General features: G+C 36.7%; 1 protein-coding gene and 1 long non-coding RNA gene across 3 annotated transcripts; one reads left to right on the forward strand and one right to left on the reverse strand.

Annotated features, from left to right (window-relative positions):
• Window positions 1-42: 42 nt before the first annotated feature.
• Window positions 43-7983, forward strand: LOC145208923 (uncharacterized). Of its 2 annotated transcripts, XR_013854964.1 has the most exons (5): window positions 43-553; window positions 758-889; window positions 1179-1269; window positions 5165-5315; window positions 6292-7983. It is a non-coding gene; the product is annotated as an uncharacterized LOC145208923 (long non-coding RNA). The 2 variants fall into 2 exon arrangements; XR_013854963.1 differs by lacking the exons at window positions 5165-5315; window positions 6292-7983 and adding an exon at window positions 3454-3576 and having other exon boundaries at window positions 53-553.
• Window positions 7984-9401: 1418 nt separating this feature from the next.
• LOC145235582 (uncharacterized) lies at window positions 9402-17891 on the reverse strand. Its single transcript, XM_080099598.1, has 12 exons — window positions 17811-17891; window positions 17504-17660; window positions 16601-16763; window positions 14857-15038; window positions 14505-14630; window positions 14374-14433; window positions 13064-13164; window positions 12697-12941; window positions 11850-12095; window positions 11387-11499; window positions 10246-10395; window positions 9402-10184 (listed from the first exon to the last, which is right to left on the reverse strand). Exons 1-12 carry the CDS (start codon window positions 17845-17847, stop codon window positions 10115-10117), a joined length of 1650 nt encoding a protein of 549 aa, XP_079955724.1. The 5' UTR covers window positions 17848-17891; the 3' UTR covers window positions 9402-10114.
• Window positions 17892-21588: the final 3697 nt, after the last annotated feature.

Here is a 21588-nt window from a genome sequence, read left to right on the forward strand (position 1 = left end):
ATGCGGAGCAAAGTTTTCCCGCCACCAATCAAAAAGTCACCATATAACAGGCTGCGGGTTGACAGAACCTTATCCAACGTTTTTGTCTGTATTTGCAATAAGAGAAACATTACTAAAAATGCAACACTTATGTCGCAAAGGTTTCACAGAACCCAAATATTAAGAAATGTCGGCGTTTCGCAGGCGCTACTCGAAAAGTTTCGGTTGACAAATGACAATTTAACTTGTCCGTTGTCCCGCATGTTTTGTAGTTTGGTGACCTTTGCTTCTGTACTAGATCATATCAGTTTTTAGCATACTTTGTCTGATTCGAGTCGCCTCATGTTACTGACATGATAGTGTATTTTTTTCCTTATTGAAGTGTTTTCTTTTGGTCCAGAAATGCATTTTAATTTAACAACAACATGTAGACAACATTGACAATTAAGTATTGTATTTTGTTGCATTTTTTTAATACAAGCTTGGAAATTTGCTGTAAAAGCGACCGATGCTAAAGGAATTACTATTGGTTTGGACAGCATACCAGGCAGTCAGTTGGGGGGAAAGAACGAAGGTAAACAACAACCACCAAAAGGCATTTATGAAACCCTAACTAATTTGCTGAACAATAAAAACACAAGTTTGCTACAAAACATAAACATTCAAAATTGGGTGTCTTGCCAGAGACCATTACAATGAATAATTACAAAAGAATATTTATTCTAAATTGTCTTGAACTTCAAAATTATATAGATAACTACAAAACCTTTTTTTTCAGGGAAAGAACAATATCCTCACTGGGATTTCCAGGCGGGTATGTGTACAAAATCATGGCTACTATAACATACCAAGGCACCCAAGTAGTTGTTCACTTTTCTCATGATCTCAGCAAGATGGATAAATTCCTAAAGTATGTTGTCAAACTTCTCTTTATCGTGACATTCACATTGGTTTTTGTAAGTGGGGTTTAAGGATGTCAATAAAACTGCTGAAACTGTAATTGACCGATTCCATTTCACTAGGTCTGCATTTTTCCAAACAACCTTAGCACAATCCAGATACTTTTGCATTTTTTTTGTATTCTCTAAAGAGAACAAAGCTCTCGAAAAGTAACATCTTGCCATAGGTGCATCTTCTGTGTTGTTTGTTTTCTAAATGTGATTTCCTGTTAAACATAATCGGTTGCCTTTATATTTTAGCAAAAACAAACACCGGGCTATTTGGTGCAAAATATCAACCATGATCCTGCTTTCTTGAGACTTGTGTTTTTGTAAATCAACAAACCAGCAGGTAAATATTTCTGACATATTGTACCATTTTAAGGCAGTGCTGTAATTTTTTTGCTTGACTTCATAGTGGCAATTTAAGTCCTTTGCTAATAACAGTTTTTGGTCAACAAGTTTATAACAAGTTTTTCCAAAACTTTTATGAAGATGTGTGTCGTCTTTACATAGTATACAACTTGTTTCATGCTTTATCGTTGCATGGCTTCTTCATTAACACATTTAAATCTTTGATTTCAATGTTTTCACAGTTGCAAAACTGCAAAACTATATAAATTAACCATAAAACGATGTTCTACTCCGCTTGCTTGTGATGTTGAGTGTTGTTGTTAGCAATATGCAGATATTTTAAAGCAATATCACTGGTCTTCATTATGTTTGTGTGGATGTTATTTTCTGAAAGTTGTTGGTCTATCCAAGACTTTTCCAGAAATTAGCATGTAGACTTAAGTTGCTTGTTTATTTATAATTTGCATTTGGAACATGCTGAAAATGGTGTTGACTGTTTCCGAAAGTAGTGTCAAAAATTCAAGAATCTTGGATTATTCTCAGGATTATTTATTTTCAAAGCCTTAATGTCATAAATTTGTCATATTTTTCATTGAATATGCCATATGAGGCATACATCTTTCAACATTTAAACTTCCATACCGACAAGTCTTTCTTTTGTGTGATGGTACGCTTAGTAAGTTAGTATATGCCTCTCTTGTAGAAGACTTGAAAAGTCAAGTTTTCATGCAACCTATCCATGAATGACATGTGATCTATATAAGCAATAGTTTTTAATTTTTTGGTAAATTAGTATGTTCTCTTAAGTCATCCATTAGTTGCTCATAACTTCTAGCAGTAGATGTCATAGCTTTTTGTATGATTTGTGAAGGAAGAGCTGCAGAAACACGAATTTAAATAAAAATTAGGTGTATGAATTATGTATTGCTATTTCTAGACTAAAAAACAGTGAAATTAGCTTTGCTAGTTTTTTAATACATTTTTAGGTGTCATGCAAGTTTGGAGATCAAATTAAACGCGCGATTCTTTGAAACGCGTCTTTTTTATTTTTGCAAAGCAAAAAACGTTAAAATAACACAGTTGCCAAAAACGATTGCCGAGCCGTAAGCAGTAGAGCAATCTTCAAACGTTATGATATGCGCAAAAAGTGAGGCCACGATGGATTGACGAACGCAGGGGTGTGCAACCTTTGTCACTGTGGGGCCGAATACAATAAAAAAACATGTTTATATCGCGGACCGCACCTTTAAATAACACAAGGGGGTTTTACTTTGTTGCATACCGAACGTGGCTATATTGAGTTGACAAGTAAAATTCGCATTTGATTCTAGCCGCTTATTGTCAGGTCTCAGAAAAAGGCACCGTGTGCATTATCTGATCAAAAATACATAAGAATTCGATTCGTTTTCCACTACATTTCAAATCCAAGGTTGCGTCTGAACAACACCCCTTATCGTCTGTGTTTATTGCAAACAGTTTTCTTCCCCGGTTACTGTTTGCAAAGTTTTCAAATGTCTTCATATTTCGGAGCAAGTAGCAAGATAAAGTTAGAACCAGTTTTCCCGATGTGAACATCAGTAAAGACTGTGACTTGTTCATGGTAGGAACCAACTGGCAACGTTATTGCTCATTGCTGTCACGCCTTACAAAACGGGGCGCTCTCTAACTATTTACAAAAGTTGTCAGGTGACAAAGCCCATCAGTTCATCAAGGGGTAAACCCTACATAGAATACCTTAAACTTTTAGATCATTTTTGTATGGAAAAGCTGAACAAACGTTTGTGCAAAGTAATGTTGTTTTTTTGGTAAGTATAAAAATTTGGTTTCGCATTATCGATTGCCCTGTGATTACACATTTGGCACGTAAATAAGTGCGTCAGGGAATTCGTCCATATTTGCTACCGAGCCCAAAGCGAGATAAGATATCTGTCTACATAGGTATCGTTACCATACAATTTTGTATGCGACTTTATTCAAATCCCACAACTTGTCATAAATTAGCCGCAAAGTGATTTTATAGTCCAACAAAGGCCAGGAAAACTTTGTGAACAAATTACAGCTACATTCGCAGTTGAATCTAAACAGAATGTACTTTACCGTTACTTCCCTGATCCGAAGTTATCATTTTGCAATATTTATTTAATCTAAAATTGACATTTGACCAATTTTGATTAATTTTTAGAAATGACACTTGAAACAACTGGTTTGCCCCCCGTAAACGAACGACTTCTTGTTACAACTATTGATTTTAGTTATCGCATGCATGTGTAAGCCACGCTAAAATCACAATAAACGTTTAATTCGATGCAAATGTGTTTTTGTATCTGTTTAGCAGCAGATGTTCGCGAACAAACTTTTGCGTGCGACATACTTGTTTTGCAAAATGGTAACTCCTTTTGCCTAAAATTTTGTTTCACAAAAAAACTTGCTCACAGGGGTGCCTTCGAATACTACAGGTGCGCTAGGTGCGCTTGGTAACCTTTTATCGTGCAACGTAACTTAAAAATAGTGCAGGTAACTCTCTTTGGTGCGATTAAACTCATAACAGTTACGACGTAACTCAAAAATACTGCAGCTGTCCTGTTTTTTGCGACAAATCGTAAATACTCCAGTGAACGTTAAAACACGCAAATAATGATGGAAAAGTGTTACGATAGTCCTAACACATACCCCAAACTTAAAACCCTAAACCAGGGGCGTGCAACTGTTTATCGCAGTGGGCCACAACTTACAGTTTTAATGATGCTGGGGGCCAGACAATAAAGCAACACATATCTTTTTAAACAGCTTATTTAATAGCAGAGCGCACACAATCAAGTTACTGTTTGATCAATGGGAGATATCTGCTAACCTTTTCGTAGAATAAATGTCAATATATTTACTGCACCTATAAATCATGTTAATAAATCATTGCTAGAAAGGCAGTTCTGTCATAATGCACACTATGATGCATCAATGGGAATATGTCGTCACAGTGGATAAAACCTCATCACGGTGTGACGTTTTATAAAGTCAAAAATACCAGTGATGGTGTACAAATAGCAACATTCCATGCTCTAGCAGTAAAAAGTATTCATAATTATAGAGTACTTTGAAGTCTGCGCGGGCCACGAAAATAGGTGTCGCGGGCCGGACACTGGCCCGCGGGCCGTATGTTGCACGTCCCTGCCCTAAACCTAACCCTAACGTTAACCCAAACATTAAAACCAGTACCTATTACGTAAAACCAGCATTATTACGTTACGTCGCAGTAAATACAAGTTTCCTCGCTTCAAAAAAGGTTACCTGCACTATTTACGGGCTTTGTTGCATTAAAACGAGTTACCTGTAGTATACGTAGTAGTGATGCACCGAAGTTTCGGCTGGCCGAAACATTTCGGCCGAATACGCTGTTTTTCGATGATTCGGTTTCGGCTCGAACTTTTTTAAAAATTCGGCCGAAACCGAACTTTTTGATTGCATGGAATTAATGCCCAAACTAGCATTTTCACCTTTACAAAACGTAATAAATTAACTAATTGTTGTATCTATAAAATACGAGCCACTTTGTCTGCAAAATATTGCAAGTTTAGTAAAGCTTCCAGATGGTGTAAGTGATTTTGATTTGTCATAATTCACTTCACTCGCATCAACGACACAAGGTTCAGTTGAAAACATCCATAAGAACAGGATTTTAGGTTCGGCCTGATTCGGCCGAAATTATTCGGCCTCGTGGCCGAATATTCGGTTTCGGCCCGAACCTTTTTAGGCGGGTTCGGTACATCACTAATACCTAGCGCACCAAGCGAAGTACCTAGCGGACTAAGCGCACTTAGCGCACCAAGCGTACCTGCTGTTTTCGAACTCACAGAACAATAATCTCAGAGGTTCTTTACACTATTTTCTATTTATAGGGAACGCGACCGTGATGATATAAAAAGTACATCTGACCAGTTTAATATGTCAAAAGTTTATCAAGTGTATGCAGCATGTTTGGTGAAGGGAAACTCATGCTGGTAGTAAAGCACATCGGAATTTTTGTACTTCAGTGGGAAAATGTTTATGGTATGTAAAAGTTTATTATTAAACCTAATTTGTTTTGATGAAAACGTTTTACGTTGTTTGCATACCTAAATACTATTTGACCTTTAATGACTAAGGCAGTGGCGGCTCGTGCCTAAAATTTGTGGGGGTGCTGCCCCCACAAATTTTAGCTTTTACTGAACATATATAAGTTGGCAATATATTGAAAAGCTACATTTCTAGTTTTCTAGCCATTTGTTTTGTGTAGAAAAACAAGTAATACAAATCTTAACTAGCAACTCCATTGTGACGTAATTTTTGTTACGCAATAATGTACACGAGTGTAAACAGCAGACGGCATCATTTGTGTATTTTGTTTACTTGCACAGCGACGGGCCAAACACAATAACGTTCAGTAATAATGTGAAAAACAAAAACACACGTGGCACAGCTTCGAAACGAAGCGGTTGTAAATACGGTAAAACACAACAGGAATATAGAAAAAATAGATATAAATGAGTCGAAAAAGGTCGAAGTATTTCAGTTCGACAACAAAAATTGTCATGTTTCATTTAAGTAAATTTAGTCACAGTCAGCGTTTTCAACATATTCTATGACACTTCACAGATTATTGTCACACAAAAAAACTAGCCATACAGCTTTTTATTGGTATCATAACTTACAAATTTAACAACCACATTACATTGGTTTCAGAACTTGTTCATTTAAACATCTTTCTTGAATTTTTGTGTACAGACTATTAATTGTATTTTAGTTTCTTAACTGCTATAATTGCTGCTTGCTGGCAAATAGCTTATAAAACACTTATTATAAAAAATGCAAAACGCCTTCAAGCTTTAAAATTTACAACACTCTCACTTAAATTTAAACCATATTTTTAAATCTTGTGCTTCCTTTTTCCAACCAAAATGAATTATGAAGTTATAGTTTGGGCATGATAATTGATAGCTTTTTCCTTGATTTCCAATTGACAATTAAGAAACTTTTTTCTATTTAGAGCTAGCACTGCAAGTGCAAGTCTTTTGGAAATATTGGTGTTCCTCAGAAAAATTGGCATCTTTTTCAGTGTTATAAAGAACTGTTTTGCCTTTGAAGAAATCATGGAAAGAGCAAAAAAGGATTTTTCATCCTAGTAATTTAATTTGTCAAAACATCATCTCTAGATTAATTATTTTCAAAGTAATCATAAACATCAGATCTACAGAAACATTTTCATTTGAGTAACTAGCTTTTCTTTGTCAACAATAGGATGTGCTTGGTGTCACTACTATCTTGTCTGTAGAATGTTCATTCTTAAGAAACACTTCCTGTGAAGCAATTTAGCAGCTACTGGTTAGACAAACAGTACATGTCCATTATATCAATACACATGATTGCACTTGATTGCAAATACTGTCCACATGGTGTGTTAAGAAATCCACACTTTAAATTGTCTTCACTCTTTTTTTTTGTCTTCATTTCAAAATTCCTGTTGCTTGCAGTTGTTTGTTCTGCATTTGATATTGCCTGAATTTCAGTGAGGCATTTAACTTCACAGTCACAAATTTAATTTTTTTGGTAGCATTATAGGAACTAAAACTGAGTATTTCTTGTTGTTGCTTATTCCTGCATGACATTGGAGTAGCAGATGTTTTGTCCCATACTTTCACAAATCTTTTTAATTCAGTTATTTATTATAAAGCTTAATTGTGACTTTTAAAGGTGTTAGATGACCTTTTTTTATGTTTCAAGGTGTTAGATACACTTTTTTAATTCAATGATAACTGTAAAAACTGAAACTCACTTACAGTCATCTTAAAAAGTCACGACTAACAGTCAAACAATAAATTTAATGATAGCAAAATAATTATTTAACTGCACTCACTGTCGAACTTAAAAACACAGTACACGGGTTTGGCTTTGGAGCTCACTGACGCGAAGCAGACCACACAACTAGCGCTACGTCACGGGAGGGGCTGCGCGAGCCACAGCCCCCTCTCGCCTATTTCGCCCGGCATGTAGCTTTTCCAAGTGCGCATGCGCACAACTGAAAACGTCATGAAACGTCACGAAACTGGAGCTGCAGCTCCGCCATAGATAACTTATCATTATTTTGATTTTTTTTAAATTTTTTTTTAAATAATACATAATTTTTACTAATTTTATTTTAATAAATGCCGATTAATGCCATAAAAGTTATTCTTAGTATACACTGATCAAACATAAAAACTATATGTAAAGATTGTTTTGTATAACAACTTGGAATAGGAATGTCAAGTAAAAATACTGGGGGTGCTGCAGCTCCGCAGCCCCCTCGCACGAGCCGCCCCTGGACTAAGGCAATGTTTTTACATTTATTTGCAGTAAAATACCATCACAAATTTGTTACAAATTGTTTTAGATGCTCTATATTTTTGTGTAAAATTCTTTAAAATGTTAATAATGCACTGAAATTGACAGTTTATCGTCAACATAATTATAACTACAATGGTGGCTTTCTGATATACTTCCATTTTATATATTCTATATGATATTTACCAATTTACTATACACATCATTTGATCTACACATATGATTGTTTTTGAAAACAAAAACGAATTGGTCCCCACACGCGTGTTTGTGCGGATTTACGATAAACAAACGTTGCGGTGATTTTTAGGGACAAATTTTTAGAAAGCATTGACCCAACAATAAAAAAATTTTGTCCGTATTCTTTTTGCACTATTATTGTCATATAATTACAAAAACATTAGAAAAGAATGAAAAAAATAATTTCAATTGATTATCTTGCTTTGACCCAGATATTTTCGTCCAAGGTCAGGTTTTAAACACAATTTTTTTCTAGAAAGCTGTAGTTGTGTTACAGACACTTTGAATTAAAAAGCAATTTGCTACAAGTGTATACATAACAAATTGTTTTTCATTTAACTTTTGTTTCGCAAAATGAGTACCATTGACCTGTAGTAACCTCTCAGGGTGCACACGCCAAACGACTGTTTGACCTTGCGGCACCGTTTTCAATAGCACGCCGTCCTTAGTGTTCAACAACACCGTTTAACCTAATTTATACATGCCTTGAGTATTGATTGCCAAAAAACGCTACGTTATGACGAAAGAAAGTTCTGAACTGTATTAGTAATACCTCCTAGTTGACCTTAAGTAACCCGTGGTCATGCGGCGGCCAATCTGACAACGAGCATTTAAAAAACATTTATCTTGCAAAAATGTCAAGTTTATTTTTTCATCTTTATTTTGATTAACAAAGTTTTGCTTGACATATACGAAACCGAAGCACGCTTATTAGGTTTAAATCACGTCATAGATGTGAAACCTTTGCCAAAACTGAAATTGTGAGTAATAACCTAATAAAACGAAATAGCATTGCTGTGTAAAACAGCTGATTTCTAATCACCGAAACGACGTCTCGTAAAACGCCTGTCCGACGTCAAGCTGAGCCCTCCTGCTATCGTAAACCAGTGAGTTACTCTCTTGGTACTTCTGCCTACAGTATCTTTCTTGACCAAACGAGCGTTAGACACATTTACGTTTCGGGGGCCTGTGGGTGAACCGTTGGGTAATTCGGGGTCAAACTTCTGGAGGATCAAGTTTGAATTAATAACTAAGATGTGTCCAAATTTGAATAAATTTGAAGCACTCTTTCTTTACCAAACGAGCGTTACAAAACCAGCGTTAAAAATTTTACGTTTCGGGGGCCTGTGGGTGAACCGCTGGGTAATTCGGGGTCAAACTTCAGGAGGATCAAGTTTGGATTAATAACTAACATATGTCCAAATTTGAATAAATTTGAAGCACTCTTTCTTTACCAAACGAGCGTTACAAACTAGCGTTAGACAGAAAAAAGAAAAAAAGAAATAAAGAAAAAAAGAAAAAAAATACGGACAAAAACAGTATGTGTCCCCTTCAGGGAAGGGGACCCATAAATACCTACTAGCCATCTGTTTGTTCGATAAAAGTGTGAGCTAATCGGGATTGTCAAGTGAGTATTATTGCTACGTATTAAAATAGGTCGCTCGTGAGTTCTTTTTTACCGCTGTGATGAGTCTTATTGATTCTCAGTTGCCTATCCTGAACTAAAGTGCCACGCCACTGCATTTTATATGATTAGGATTATATTTAGCAAAGGCCGAATCAGAAATTTAGCAAAGAGACATGAAATTCAGCGAATTACCACGTAAACGAGCAAAGCACAGTGGAGTTTTAACTCCAAATTTTACACTTCATATATACTGAAAACGAGAGAGCAATATTTGAAAAAAGGAGAGAGAACGGCATTTACTCGACTTTAGTTAGCAGTTCTTGCGAATCATAAACATTGCGTACAAACCAAATACTACGAAATCGCGTTTTGAAAGACGTTGATCTAAAAACAAAAGACCATTCACCTAGAGATGCTGACTGGACAAATGCGCTTTATTACATAACCGAATATAAAAGGGATGGGAGTTCCGAGTGTTTATGGCGTTTGTGGCTATTTGTGTGACCAAGTTCTTGTTGCTTATTTCAAATGTTCTTTTGACTTATATACCGTGTTATATCATAAAATGATGTAACAATTATGTTTGTGCACATGGCATTAGGACAAACGTTAAAAAACAGTTTCACGTATTTCACACTCCTACAATTATTTACATTGTCTAAAAAACGGCAATATTCAACAATGTGTAATTTTACAACACAAAACAAGTTTTGCAAGAAAAATATATACATAATGTTGCTGCAGTGTTGGCATAAGGGCAGTAGCGGTGCATTCTGTGATGGTGGCGTGCTCTTCTTTAATTAATTATGAGCATAAAGGTGGTGGCGTTCAGAGTGTTGTCAATTTATATGGCGTGGGTTGAATCAAGAGAATGTTTTGTCTCTGATAGAGATCCATTCTTTTCTGACTTGCTCCTACATACAAACCGATTTTTAAGACTAGCCCTATAACACACGATTTTCTTTTTTGGCTTACCTAAACATTTTCGTCATCACTGTACCGGTGTTGCTTGTGCTCCCATCATTGGTATGTTTGTGTGCTTTCTTTATGTATTTGACACCGGTCGTCCCCGACGTTGAGCTTCTTCTTCGTTCATAACCTGTATGTAGCGACCTCGCAGCAGAACTATGCACAATTAAAATGTCATGGCTTAATTAGGCATCATCGCCATCTCTATTATGTGGCCAAAAAATGCTATGACAAAGCTTCTTTATTAAAGCTTTTTATTTTAAACTGTTGAACCAAACTTCCAAAAAACATAATGTCATTTAGATCAGGGGTGTCAAACTCGCGGCCCACAGAGCCCTTCAATGCGGCCCGCGAAGGTTTAACAACAATTGTAGTATTTTGTCAGATTTTTAACAAAATATAATATTTTTTTCTTTTCAAAGTGAAAACTATTATTTAAACAGACATTTACAGAATTTTAATTTATAAATTAAAACCCGTATGTTATGATTAGAAACGATAGTGAAACCGTTCATCTGACTAAAAATAAGCGTTAAGTTTCAGTCAATGCTGCACAATCTGCGGCCACAACGACGAGTTTGTGCGGCCGTGAACGGCCACGTGCGGCTACAGAGACGAGTTTGTGCGGCCGTGAACATGTTTATTAAAATTTATGTACTGACGGCCGTGACGTAATTAAAACTCCTTTCCAAATATTTCAAATTTCAAACTGCTCTAAACAGATTTTATGTTACTGAAAGGAGTATTATAATACTCAATTATTTATGAGCCTAGTAGCCATATGGGTCGGACTTTTTGTGCGCACATTATGTGCAAACAATGCGAAAAAAGAACAGGTAGCATAAGCGTTACAATATAGATTATGACGTCATAAACAGTTAAGACGGATCTTCACACTGTGTAGCTTAATCTGTGAATCAAGTTAGAAATTAATCTGGACTTTTGGGGCGCCATTATATATATATACATGATATGAACCTATTTCTTTACATCTGTAATTTTAAAGAAAAAGGATTTACAATGCGGCCCTTGGCATAATTTCCAAACTGCAATGTGGCCCGCGAACCCCACGAGTTTGACACCCCTGATTTAGATGACAAAATTTTAAAGTGGTTAACAAGTTCTGATAAAAAAACGCGAAACTTACTTCCATCGCTTCTTGAAGTGACTCCCGAGGAAACTGTAGATATAAGGATTAAGGGCGGAGTTAAGGTATGCCAGCAGTGAGCCAGCAATTGGTAGAGTGTCACAAATGTATGCCTGCAAATAAAGCTCCAAAGTTTACTTAGTCAGCATACAGGACCAAAGCTTTCAAACAAGGAAGTGTTACGATTGGCTATGCTATGGGAATTGGGAAGGCTTTCTTTCACACTGGAAGGCTTTCGAAAGTTATTGTTTGCCTATAGCATACTTCAATGTTTTTAAAAATTGAGTTATAAATAAAAGCGAGAGTGATTTATCATTTAATATGTTTTTTCCTGCGCATCAAAAGGAACTAAAGATGCCAGCTAAGCGAAATGTATGTATATTCAATGTAAATTCATTAACTGAGCCTTAAAAACGTGCCATTGTTTTTGTAACGCGACGTTTACGCCAAAATTTGGTCTTACCATGTTTTTTGAAACGTTAATTCCCGCCAGTTTAGCTAGGTGATTAACGTGGAAGAGGAGCCACAAAAGAACAAATGTGGAGACCATAGCTGTGCACATAATGGTGACACGGCGACGATCCTTGTCTGAACGGGTGGTGGTCTTTCGTTTTTTCCCATTGCTTTGTGTAACACTGACAGTACTGTTGCTGCGAATCTTTGAGCTTCTAAGAGTTTTGATGATCAGTCCATAGCAAACCACCATAACCTAAAAACCAATACTCTGTTATCAACACATATAAATTTTTCTGTGGTAACCTATGGTCCTAGTGCAACTGATGTGCTACTCTTTTTCCATCAGTAATCATCGAATGGCATTGCATAAGTTGATTGCATTAACCACAACCCAAAGTCGCAAACCCACAGCCTGATATGTAACTATCAAGGGGTAATAATACCAATGCCCTGTGTTGCTTTATGACGACGTAGAGCAGTGGTTCACAATCTTTCTACACCGTGGGACCGATAAAAATGTAAAAAAAAATCCACGGACTGGCAACGAAAGATCGTAGTGAATACAACATATATTTTTAAGCATTTTGTTCACCAAAGTTGTCGTTGCGCTACGTAATGCAAGATTTAGTCACAGACTATGTATTTAGGACGAAAAATTACAACCAAACGGCAATCAACTCAAACAACAAAACGCCAATCCTTTTACATACAAAATCAATGCTAGTGGGATGTTTGCTGGTGTTTCGCTGCCAGTATGAATCTCAAATCATCTCAAAAAGTAAAGAATAACTTTGTTATACCATTTCGGAGACTTGGTTGTCCTTCCTATTGTTTTGAACTTATTATTTTCTTACCGTGACTGGTAAGACGTACATAACCACAAAGTTGAAGACCAGAAAAACCTTCCAGCCTGTTGGGGTGTTCTTATAGGAGCATTGCCTTGGGATGCCGTCAGATAACATTTCCTCTACCACATCATCATAGGCCCCAGCAGTTTCATTGATTGTTTCGTTCGTGATGATTATTTTCGTCAGATCTTCTGGTATATTCGCGGTTGGGAAAGCTTCGGGGGGAAACATTTTGTCCAAATCAGGCATACATAGTGATGTAAAATAATATTTCGATTGTAAAGTTTGCCTTTTTGCATTCATAAGGGTAACCCCAATAAGTGTCAAGTGGTTTTCGTTAAGAGTTTCACTATAAAATTTACATGTAATTAACATGTAATTAACACCATACCTCCAGAGAAATATTCATTAAAAGAGCCATCATCTGGATAATGCCAAGCTTGTGTTTCTGAAGAGAAGTTCCCATCTGAATCACTTTATAAGTAACAGATAAGATGATGGACTAAACGCTCTTTTATTACTTTAAATCAACTAAAATTGTAACCACGTGGCGTTTATTGTGACAAAAGGAATAAAGATCACTATTTTTTGCAAAATGTTGGCTGAAATATCGTTCTAAAGGTAACAATTGGTTCCTCCTCTGCAGCATAGTGTGTTTTTTTGGCTGCGAATGTTGATTGCAACTGATAAGTTTCAGAGCGATGGATGTATACACGGAATTACACCGAACGCCAAATTGTATGTTGTAGTCAAAGGGTTATATCATTAATGGTTCCCAAAATGTAACGTACGTTTATTATGACAGCTCACCACGTTTGTAAAAGATTTTTTTCGGTCATGAATGTTGAAGTTTGATTTGTTTTTGCTGTAAAACTCCCACCACTCGTTTATCTATCTTTCGAAAATGTGCCATTTTATTCTATTGGCACAACAGGAAAGACGTTTGTAAGGCAGACAGCTTGTTTTACTTCATATTATTATCGTGCTTAACCGAGTATACCGAGCGCTTTCTTTGCTAGAGTGGCTGAACGTATAAATATATACGTTTTTCGCATGTTCACCTAAGTTACGAATTTTATGATGTGCACAAACTGATGATCTGCGGCAGTGCGCACATATCATATTGCTGCCGGTGGTCCTAAGCGTACTCTGCTAATATCAGTGTATGCCCTGACACTTGTGAGAACCCATGTGTTTTGGCCTGCAGAAACCAGTTCTATTTTTTCTTTTATATAAAAAACTTCGGCGTCGTTTGAGTATACTTTTTTAAGTCATAAACAAAGAAAAAAGTACCCAGTGGTGGGGATGGAACGAGTACCCGGTACTCGGGGTCGATGGTATCGAATGATTTCAGTGGTATCGATACTCGTACTCAGTATCGAAATATTTTGCCTCAGGTTTCGATACCAATGTTCGATACCGAAAGCCGGTTTACACAAGAATACGGCAAACTTTTTGCCAATATTTGCTTCGGACAGCACAAATCAGGAAAAAGTTCCGCCAGGTTACGTACATTTTTTCTCTATCGTGTGGAAATCACATTTTTACGCTTCTGCATGTATTTATACGCTTCTGCATGGGTGTGTGCGCGCTCATGTACCCCGGCCATGGCAGATAAATTAGTTAGTGATATACAATTAAGTACAACACTATATTTAAGTACTCGGTATCGAATGTATATACCTGTGGTACTCGGTACTCGCTTCATAATTGAATATATCATTCATGATGTCAGGAGGTACCCTGCAAATCAAAACTAGACTATCAGTACTATAGCGATTGTCATTGAAATCCCATTTTATTTCAAACCGTACTTGCAGTATTTGGTTCCACCCTGAGTTGGTGTAAGTATTTTGCGACAAAGATCCATGTCATCCGAGAACCCTTGATCGATACACCTCTTGGTGATGTTACTTTCTTCGGGTGATGGGAACACGTAACTGCAACGAGACACATTTGTTATAACCTAAACGAATGATTTCTCGTTTCTACTCAATAATAATTAAACAGCTAAAATGTATGTATTCGTTATCCAACGTACATTTGTGCCACAAACTTTCAGGTTTAGCTATCTTTAATCAATTCCTTTAGGGTTATTTTGCATTGACCTTTGATCTATCGGCGATTTATTCTATGTTTACGGCTGTCAATCAACTTTTTGTATACCTGCAGTCGCAATGAGGGTAAGTTCCGACCATTGCACTGTAGAGCATGACTGGTACACAAAGACACAAGCATACGATCCAGGCGACGACTGTTATGCTGTATGCGGACAGAGGTTTTCGAAATTTTTGGAGGGTATCGGAAAATGTGTGGCATACCGCAATGTAACGGTCAATGCTCATTACCTGTAAACGGAGACATTTAAAAGATACAGCAAACGAATCAAAACGCGACCTATACTGACCAACTATATTGTTTGAAGAAACTATCAGCAGTAATTTGCTCATCTATGAAAACTTTTTTTACATAACTTGCTGATAATATAAAAGTAACTAGCTCTTAGAATCCGAAACTTGCGGTTTAAACAATGTATCTCCTTACATTGGAGTAAGCTAATTGTAACGGACAGTAACGCTCCCCTCCAACAAAAACTTTTCCCGCCGTTGCAACCGTCACACCATACATGTATTGTTACATCATAACTGCCGACCTTGTGTGCAGGGTTGCCAGGTGGCCTAAAATTCGGACAAAAAACGATAAATTGGCCTAATTTCACATGCTGTGTCCGACGCCTAAAAATCATTAGGACATTTAGTTTTTTGTCCTAATGTGTCCGAATTTTGCTATATGTCCGAAAATCCTATTTTTTGAAGGTTGCAAACCTTTTTTACGAAAAAACGTGGCTTAAAACTGCAACTTGTTTTGGTTAGTGCCTTGTTTATGACGTTAAACACATAATTGTCTGCCAGTGAATGTCTGGCCATTGTTGTGTACAATGCTATTGGATTGTAATAAATGGTTATCTAAGGTGATATGAAGCAACAACTTGACGAAACAGTTTTTAACGTTGCTAAACCAATGATAAACGCTACAGCAACGTGTTGCAATTGCCGACTAAATATTATTTTAAACATGTCATTTTTTTGTCAAACATAGGAAGTTTGTTATGTTTTACGTCCGCCACATTGTATTTTTGTAAAACTCGCTCTTATGAGTGTGGGGAACGTAAGCGCACAAAAATGGCAGTTGGCACCTCGATATTGAAACCTTGTTTGCAATTATACGCTCTAGTTTTTTTTTTTTGTCCTAAAATGTCCGATTTTCAGACAAATATTGTCCGAATCCAGTCGACACTATCTGTCAACCCTGCTTGTGTGTGTCCTACTTTTGCAGTTTCCTTCGTTCCACAAGTGTAGTGTGGTTAGTCTTTCAGCAGTATTTAAGTTGTGCTGTATGTATTTAATTTCGCTGTATTGACAAGTTTATGTTATATAAGTTACATTGTTTGGACTATTTGGTAATTGTGACGTTTTTTGGTTATATTTGGTATAGGTGGCAAAAAATCCGTTTTAAATCACTGAAAATAAAGTGCATCTGAAACCGGCCATCTTATTCTGCCAGTCAAGAGACTGTAAGGTAGAATTAGCGAGAAGGCTTGAATTCTACACTAATCATAGGGCCGAGGAGTATTATAACGTTCTTACAGATATTGGTTGCACATTTAAGGTTTACCCTTTTGTCCGTGCCTCAAATCAAATGACTTGGTCGAAACATGTTTACGCTATTGATTGATTATCATCTGCAAGGTGCAGGTGTTTTTATGTGTGTTCTGGATCTTTACCCAGGCAATGTGTTCTTTCAGTTTAAAGCTTGTCAGCCTATTTGAAGGCTTTGTAAATGCTTTTGTACTAACGCGGAAGCAGAATGGGTAAACTCCCTTAACAGCACAAAAAGTTTGAAAACTTACCATAAGAAATACGATAGACGCGTAATAGTTAAGAAACAGAATCGTTTCTTTTGCCTTACACATCCATTCAGGATGAATCCATCTTTTGTTTATATCTTCAGTTGTTTTGAACGGAAGTGTAAGCAAAAACAATGAATCTGCAATTGCCAGCTGCAATACGTACCTTAAAAAGTAACAGCTTTATGTAGATGTAAAACGTATAGGAATTTGCCATGAGTTTGTTGTGGATAATTGGTAGTGGTTTTTGATAAGGAAATGCCATTACGTGGAGTAAAACCGCAACGATTTGATATAGCATGGCGCTTTGTGAACCATACTGCAGCGAGTTTCCCAGCAACCGAAATTGGTTTCCAGGAAGTGATTTTAAACACCACACCTGCTATTTTTCATCCATGTTTTTCCCTATTCACTTTGCAATTTTCGAAACCGATATTCTATTTTTAAATTTCTATTGATTAGTTATTTTCATGCACCGAACCGCGAAAGTTGGCGCCAAGTTAACGTGGGCATGTTCCTTTGCCTTTTATGGATACCTGCTTTTCCAGTTTATACTTTTAAATATTTGAGTAGTAGCACTATGTGGTATGCTCTCCTCAAAAGGACATTTGTTTTAAACAACAACAAAAACATAAAAAGTTGACCAAATTTGTCCTATTTGTGAGTTTAAACTTTTGTTTGACAGATTTCGTGGCTTTAAATGCACAATAACGTAAGGCTTGGGAACATCATTGTGTCATGTTAAGCTGGTGTTGGTTGGCCACATATGTTATATTTGAAACTTTTGAAACGCGATGCTGTATTAAGTTGGATTTGTTTAGCATACGGGTATGAATTTGCAATATTTATTCTTCGCGGAAATGATACTGGAAAGTTTCATTGTTCATAATGAATCTAGACACATACCAGTTTGTGACAGATTTCCGATATTCCTTTAGTACCAAGATCACAAAAATCACAACGATGTTGCCGACTAATCCGAAAACGCAGATTATAATCGAAAATATAATCTTCGGCCAGTTGATCGAGGTCAAGGACGTCTCGTAAGTCTCACCGATCGACTCTGAGAAATTATGAGAAAGTTTTATTCTGTTCACATTCTCAATATCTTCAGCATGAAACCTCCCATTAGGTTTTCACGCTTTGTCCAATGTTTTACAAATGATAGTATGGTTGATTTAAAACGTTTTAAAACATTATAAGTTCAACTTACCACCCACTGTAGTCGCATTGACATCCATGTTATCCATACTTTAATCCAAAAATATATGAGAAGATAATTCAGCTTAAATATCTGAAACTTTTGTACTTAACAAATTACCAATAATACATATTAATGCTGCCTTTTTACTCGTGCTTTACTCCTTTTGGTGATGTAAATTTCTTCGTACGTAACTACGGAGGCTTCACTACCTGCTACCACTCCTTAAATGGCAGCTTCCTCTGGCTTACGGTTAACGTACTTTAGACTGCCTTGCAGTTTTCACTGTGATTCATTATCATAAAAATAAATCATCCATTGTTTTATCCTGTGCATACCCCAAGTGACTCTTAACGCGACAGGTTTCAATACGGATGACGTTAGTTTGCTGTTCTGTGTGGTGTATTGGAGTATTTATACTTTTCTTTCAAAAACCAATAAGTTACCCACAGAGAACCAATTTTGAATAGACCGCGACATGCTGCGATGTGTTAAATATACTTCAATGTAAAACAAACTTACTAACACCGCGCCAGTATACCTATTTAGTCTATAGCCTAAACAGAGTTGCGATCGGTCATGAGCTTAAGTTAAAAACGATTTGAAACATATAATTTCCTACCATAAACAAACGAATGAATAGACGAAATAAAATGAGCAGTTGTATTCCCTCAAATTATATGGAATAAGTTAGTATATTTTTGATACCTACTTGTCATAGGAAAAATGCTAAACTTTCACTACCAATCTGCATTGTTGCACAACTAAGAACTTATTGTAAATAACAGTAAAACATATACATAACGCTGCAAATAATGCAGACTGTGGATATACCCTAGGATGTTACGGCATCCCTGTAGGCTATAAACGCCTTTGATATAAATAGGCGAAGGAGCTAATTAAAGTTTATTTACCATGTACGTTTTGATATTTCCTTCTTCAGGCATTTAATATGAATCGAGGTTTCAATTCACGAGTCTTCGTCACGAGCTTTTGCAAATGGGTCGCATGTGTCTATGTAAAGACATATTTTGTCGTGTTTTTTACTTTTCAGAAGTTGTTAAACGTAAATGTATACCAACTGTGTACATATTTTGCGTCATGTTCGTTTGTTGTGGAACAATGTTTAGCCAATGTTGGTTACTATGTGGTCAAAATTCTGGGCTAGTAATACGTTTGCATAAGTTAATGAATCTTGATGTACACCAAGAGACTCGGTTTGTTTTGTTTGTTTCCTTTTTTTGCGTAATGTTGATTTGTTGTCAAGATATGCTTTAGCCAACGCTGGTGTATTGGGTCGCAATTGCTAACTGGGATGTAGTAATGCGTGCTGACTGTATAGTTTGCAGAAAAGCAAGAGATTGACTGTAACACTTTAACTTGCCGTAATTCGAATGCGGTATATATTAAACTTGGTACACCGAGCGTAAAACTCTCACCAGTCAAAGTAGTGCGGACTCAGATAGTTTTATGGGTCCCCTTCCCTGAAGGGGACACATATTGTTTTTGTCTATATTTTTTTTTCGTCTAACGCGGATTGGTTCCCACGTTTTGGTCAAGAATGACTGGTTCAAACTTTTTCAAATTTACACACATTAGGCTATAGATGTTGGTCTAAAGATGGCCCATGTGAATTTTGACCGCGTTTGATCCCTCGGTTCATCCACAGCCCCCCAAACCGTGAATTTTTAAAACGGCTATACTTGCTAAAGCAGACGATTTTGGAGTTTTATACTTTTTTGATTGGTACATTGCAGCGTATTTTAAAGTATTTTGTAGCTTGAAGTTGTATATATATATATATATATGACCCCTTTACACCCAAATATTTGTTTGTTTGTTCACATGTTAATGAGGTCAGAAATACAAGACTTATCCTGCTGAAATTTTAAACAGCTGTGTATAGGGTGCTCATTGTTGGCTGTTAAAAATTTTAGTGCAATCGGCTCAGTAATTACTCTTACAGTCCCAAATATGTTTTTACATGCTGTCTTTTGTCAAATTTGTGCTCGCTCAGTGCACAGCTGACGCAATAGGAGTGATTTTGCGTCTTATGGCGGTTATCGACAGGCCCCTCCTGCCGCGATCGGCGCCCATATCTCTATCTGTAAAATGCCTCTGATTCACGCATGAACGCAGTCGTCACTTGGTTGAAATTAAGTTTCTCACTGGTTGAAATTAAGATGTTACGATGTTAGTTATATTGCGCTGTAAACGTTAATGTAGGTCAACTTATTCGTATTTCGAATCGCAGAGCGACAACGCAGCACGTTTTTTACACCTGTGTAACGTGACTTCTCAAACTGAAAGCGTTAATAAAACTGTTTCAGAACAGGTTTTGGACATAAAAAGCCCAGCTAAGCAATCGTATTGTTGTTATGTAAAAACTTATTGGCGCCTGGGAACGCTATGTGCGGATTAAAAATCATAATTTAACAAACAAAGGGTTATTACCGAAAAAAATGTTGAAACTTTGAAGTTTAAATAGTTGGACTCATCCATTTTCCACCTCGTGAAAACAACGCGCAACTCCATGTCGAAAAACAGCCCAATTGGGCGCGAAAAGCGCAAACCTGCCCACTGAAAAGCGAATATCTCGGCCTCGCGCATAACTGGACGTGCTATCAGGCAGTCTTTTTGCACTGTGCAATTAAGATATGTTTGTATATCATTTAAAAACGTTAGTTATGCAATTGTTGTATCACGCAGTTTTGCGCGGTTAACGACAGGCCCCTCCTGCCGCGATCGGCGCCATATCTTTATCTAACGACATTTCTTTATCTAATGACGGAAATGAAACCGTGAAAAATCGACGCTAACCTCTGTTGTTTGTATAGCTTTGCATTGACCCCAGCCACGGGAAAAAATGTTGCTCCTATATAACATTTGATGAAATTAGTTGTCGTTGATTTATAAAAATCTCCTACGCAAGTTTACTTGAGTAGTTTAAGAACACCACTATTCCAGTTTAACACTGATTGTGCCCTATTTTTACTGTTACCAAATCGCACATGCACATGTGTGGGGACCTATTAGATTATGCTTGCAGAAACAATTATGTTATAAAGTGCCAGGAAAAAGATAGGGACCCAATGAAATGTAGGTGCCAAATATATATCCATTATAAATATAGTAAATGATATATGTGATACATCGTTAAATATGGTAGAGCTACTGACGCGGTGCCTCCTAGGAGACCCAAAAGTGCTCAATTTTCGATAGGTGGCGTAAAGAGCTTAATTATTTATTTAGCGGCTAAAGAGGGTTGGTTTAGGATGCAAATGTTTAAAAATTTTACATTAGTAACTAATTTTTTGGGTTAGTTTTATTGAATTTTAAATGCTAATACCTTACCCCGACCTTAATAACCCTAACCTTTTTTTGAGATATACCGTTTTAAAAATTAGGCACTTTTGGATCTCCTGGGAGGCACCGCGTCAGTAGCTCTACCGTTAAATATAATGGAGTATATATAAACTGGCAATATATAGGAAAACCACTATTCTAGTTTTCTTGTTCTTTGGTTTGCGAGGAAAGTGATCTACAATAAAGTAAATGACTAAATATTATAGTTCTGTCTGGCAAAAAGTGTCAGTTTGTAAGCCTATTTGCAACGATGACACATTTTGTTTTGTATGTTTTGGCCGTCTTTACTTTCTCTTTAATATAAAGGCTTTGGTGGAAATAACCACCCACTCACAAACCTAATCATAAACGCCACAATCAAAAAGATAGCCAAAAGGTGGGGTCAGTATAGGGGCTGACAACATCGAACTTATTGTCGTTTTAA

Source organism: Phallusia mammillata, chromosome 1 (assembly GCF_965637545.1).
Source record: "Phallusia mammillata chromosome 1, kaPhaMamm4.hap1.1, whole genome shotgun sequence".
Taxonomy (NCBI): domain Eukaryota; kingdom Metazoa; phylum Chordata; class Ascidiacea; order Phlebobranchia; family Ascidiidae; genus Phallusia; species Phallusia mammillata.

Excerpts from the sequence above, each read along its gene's own strand:
- LOC145235582 (XM_080099598.1), bottom strand. The coding sequence starts at position 17,847 with ATGGATAACATGGATGTCAATGCGACTACAGTGGGTG. Across the intron at positions 17,661-17,810 it reads CAATGCGACTACAGTGGGTG|AGTCGATCGGTGAGACTTAC; the intron begins GTAAGTTGAACT and ends ATAATTTCTCAG. Across the intron at positions 10,185-10,245 it reads GTGATGACGAAAATGTTTAG|GAGCAAGTCAGAAAAGAATG; the intron begins GTAAGCCAAAAA and ends GTTTGTATGTAG.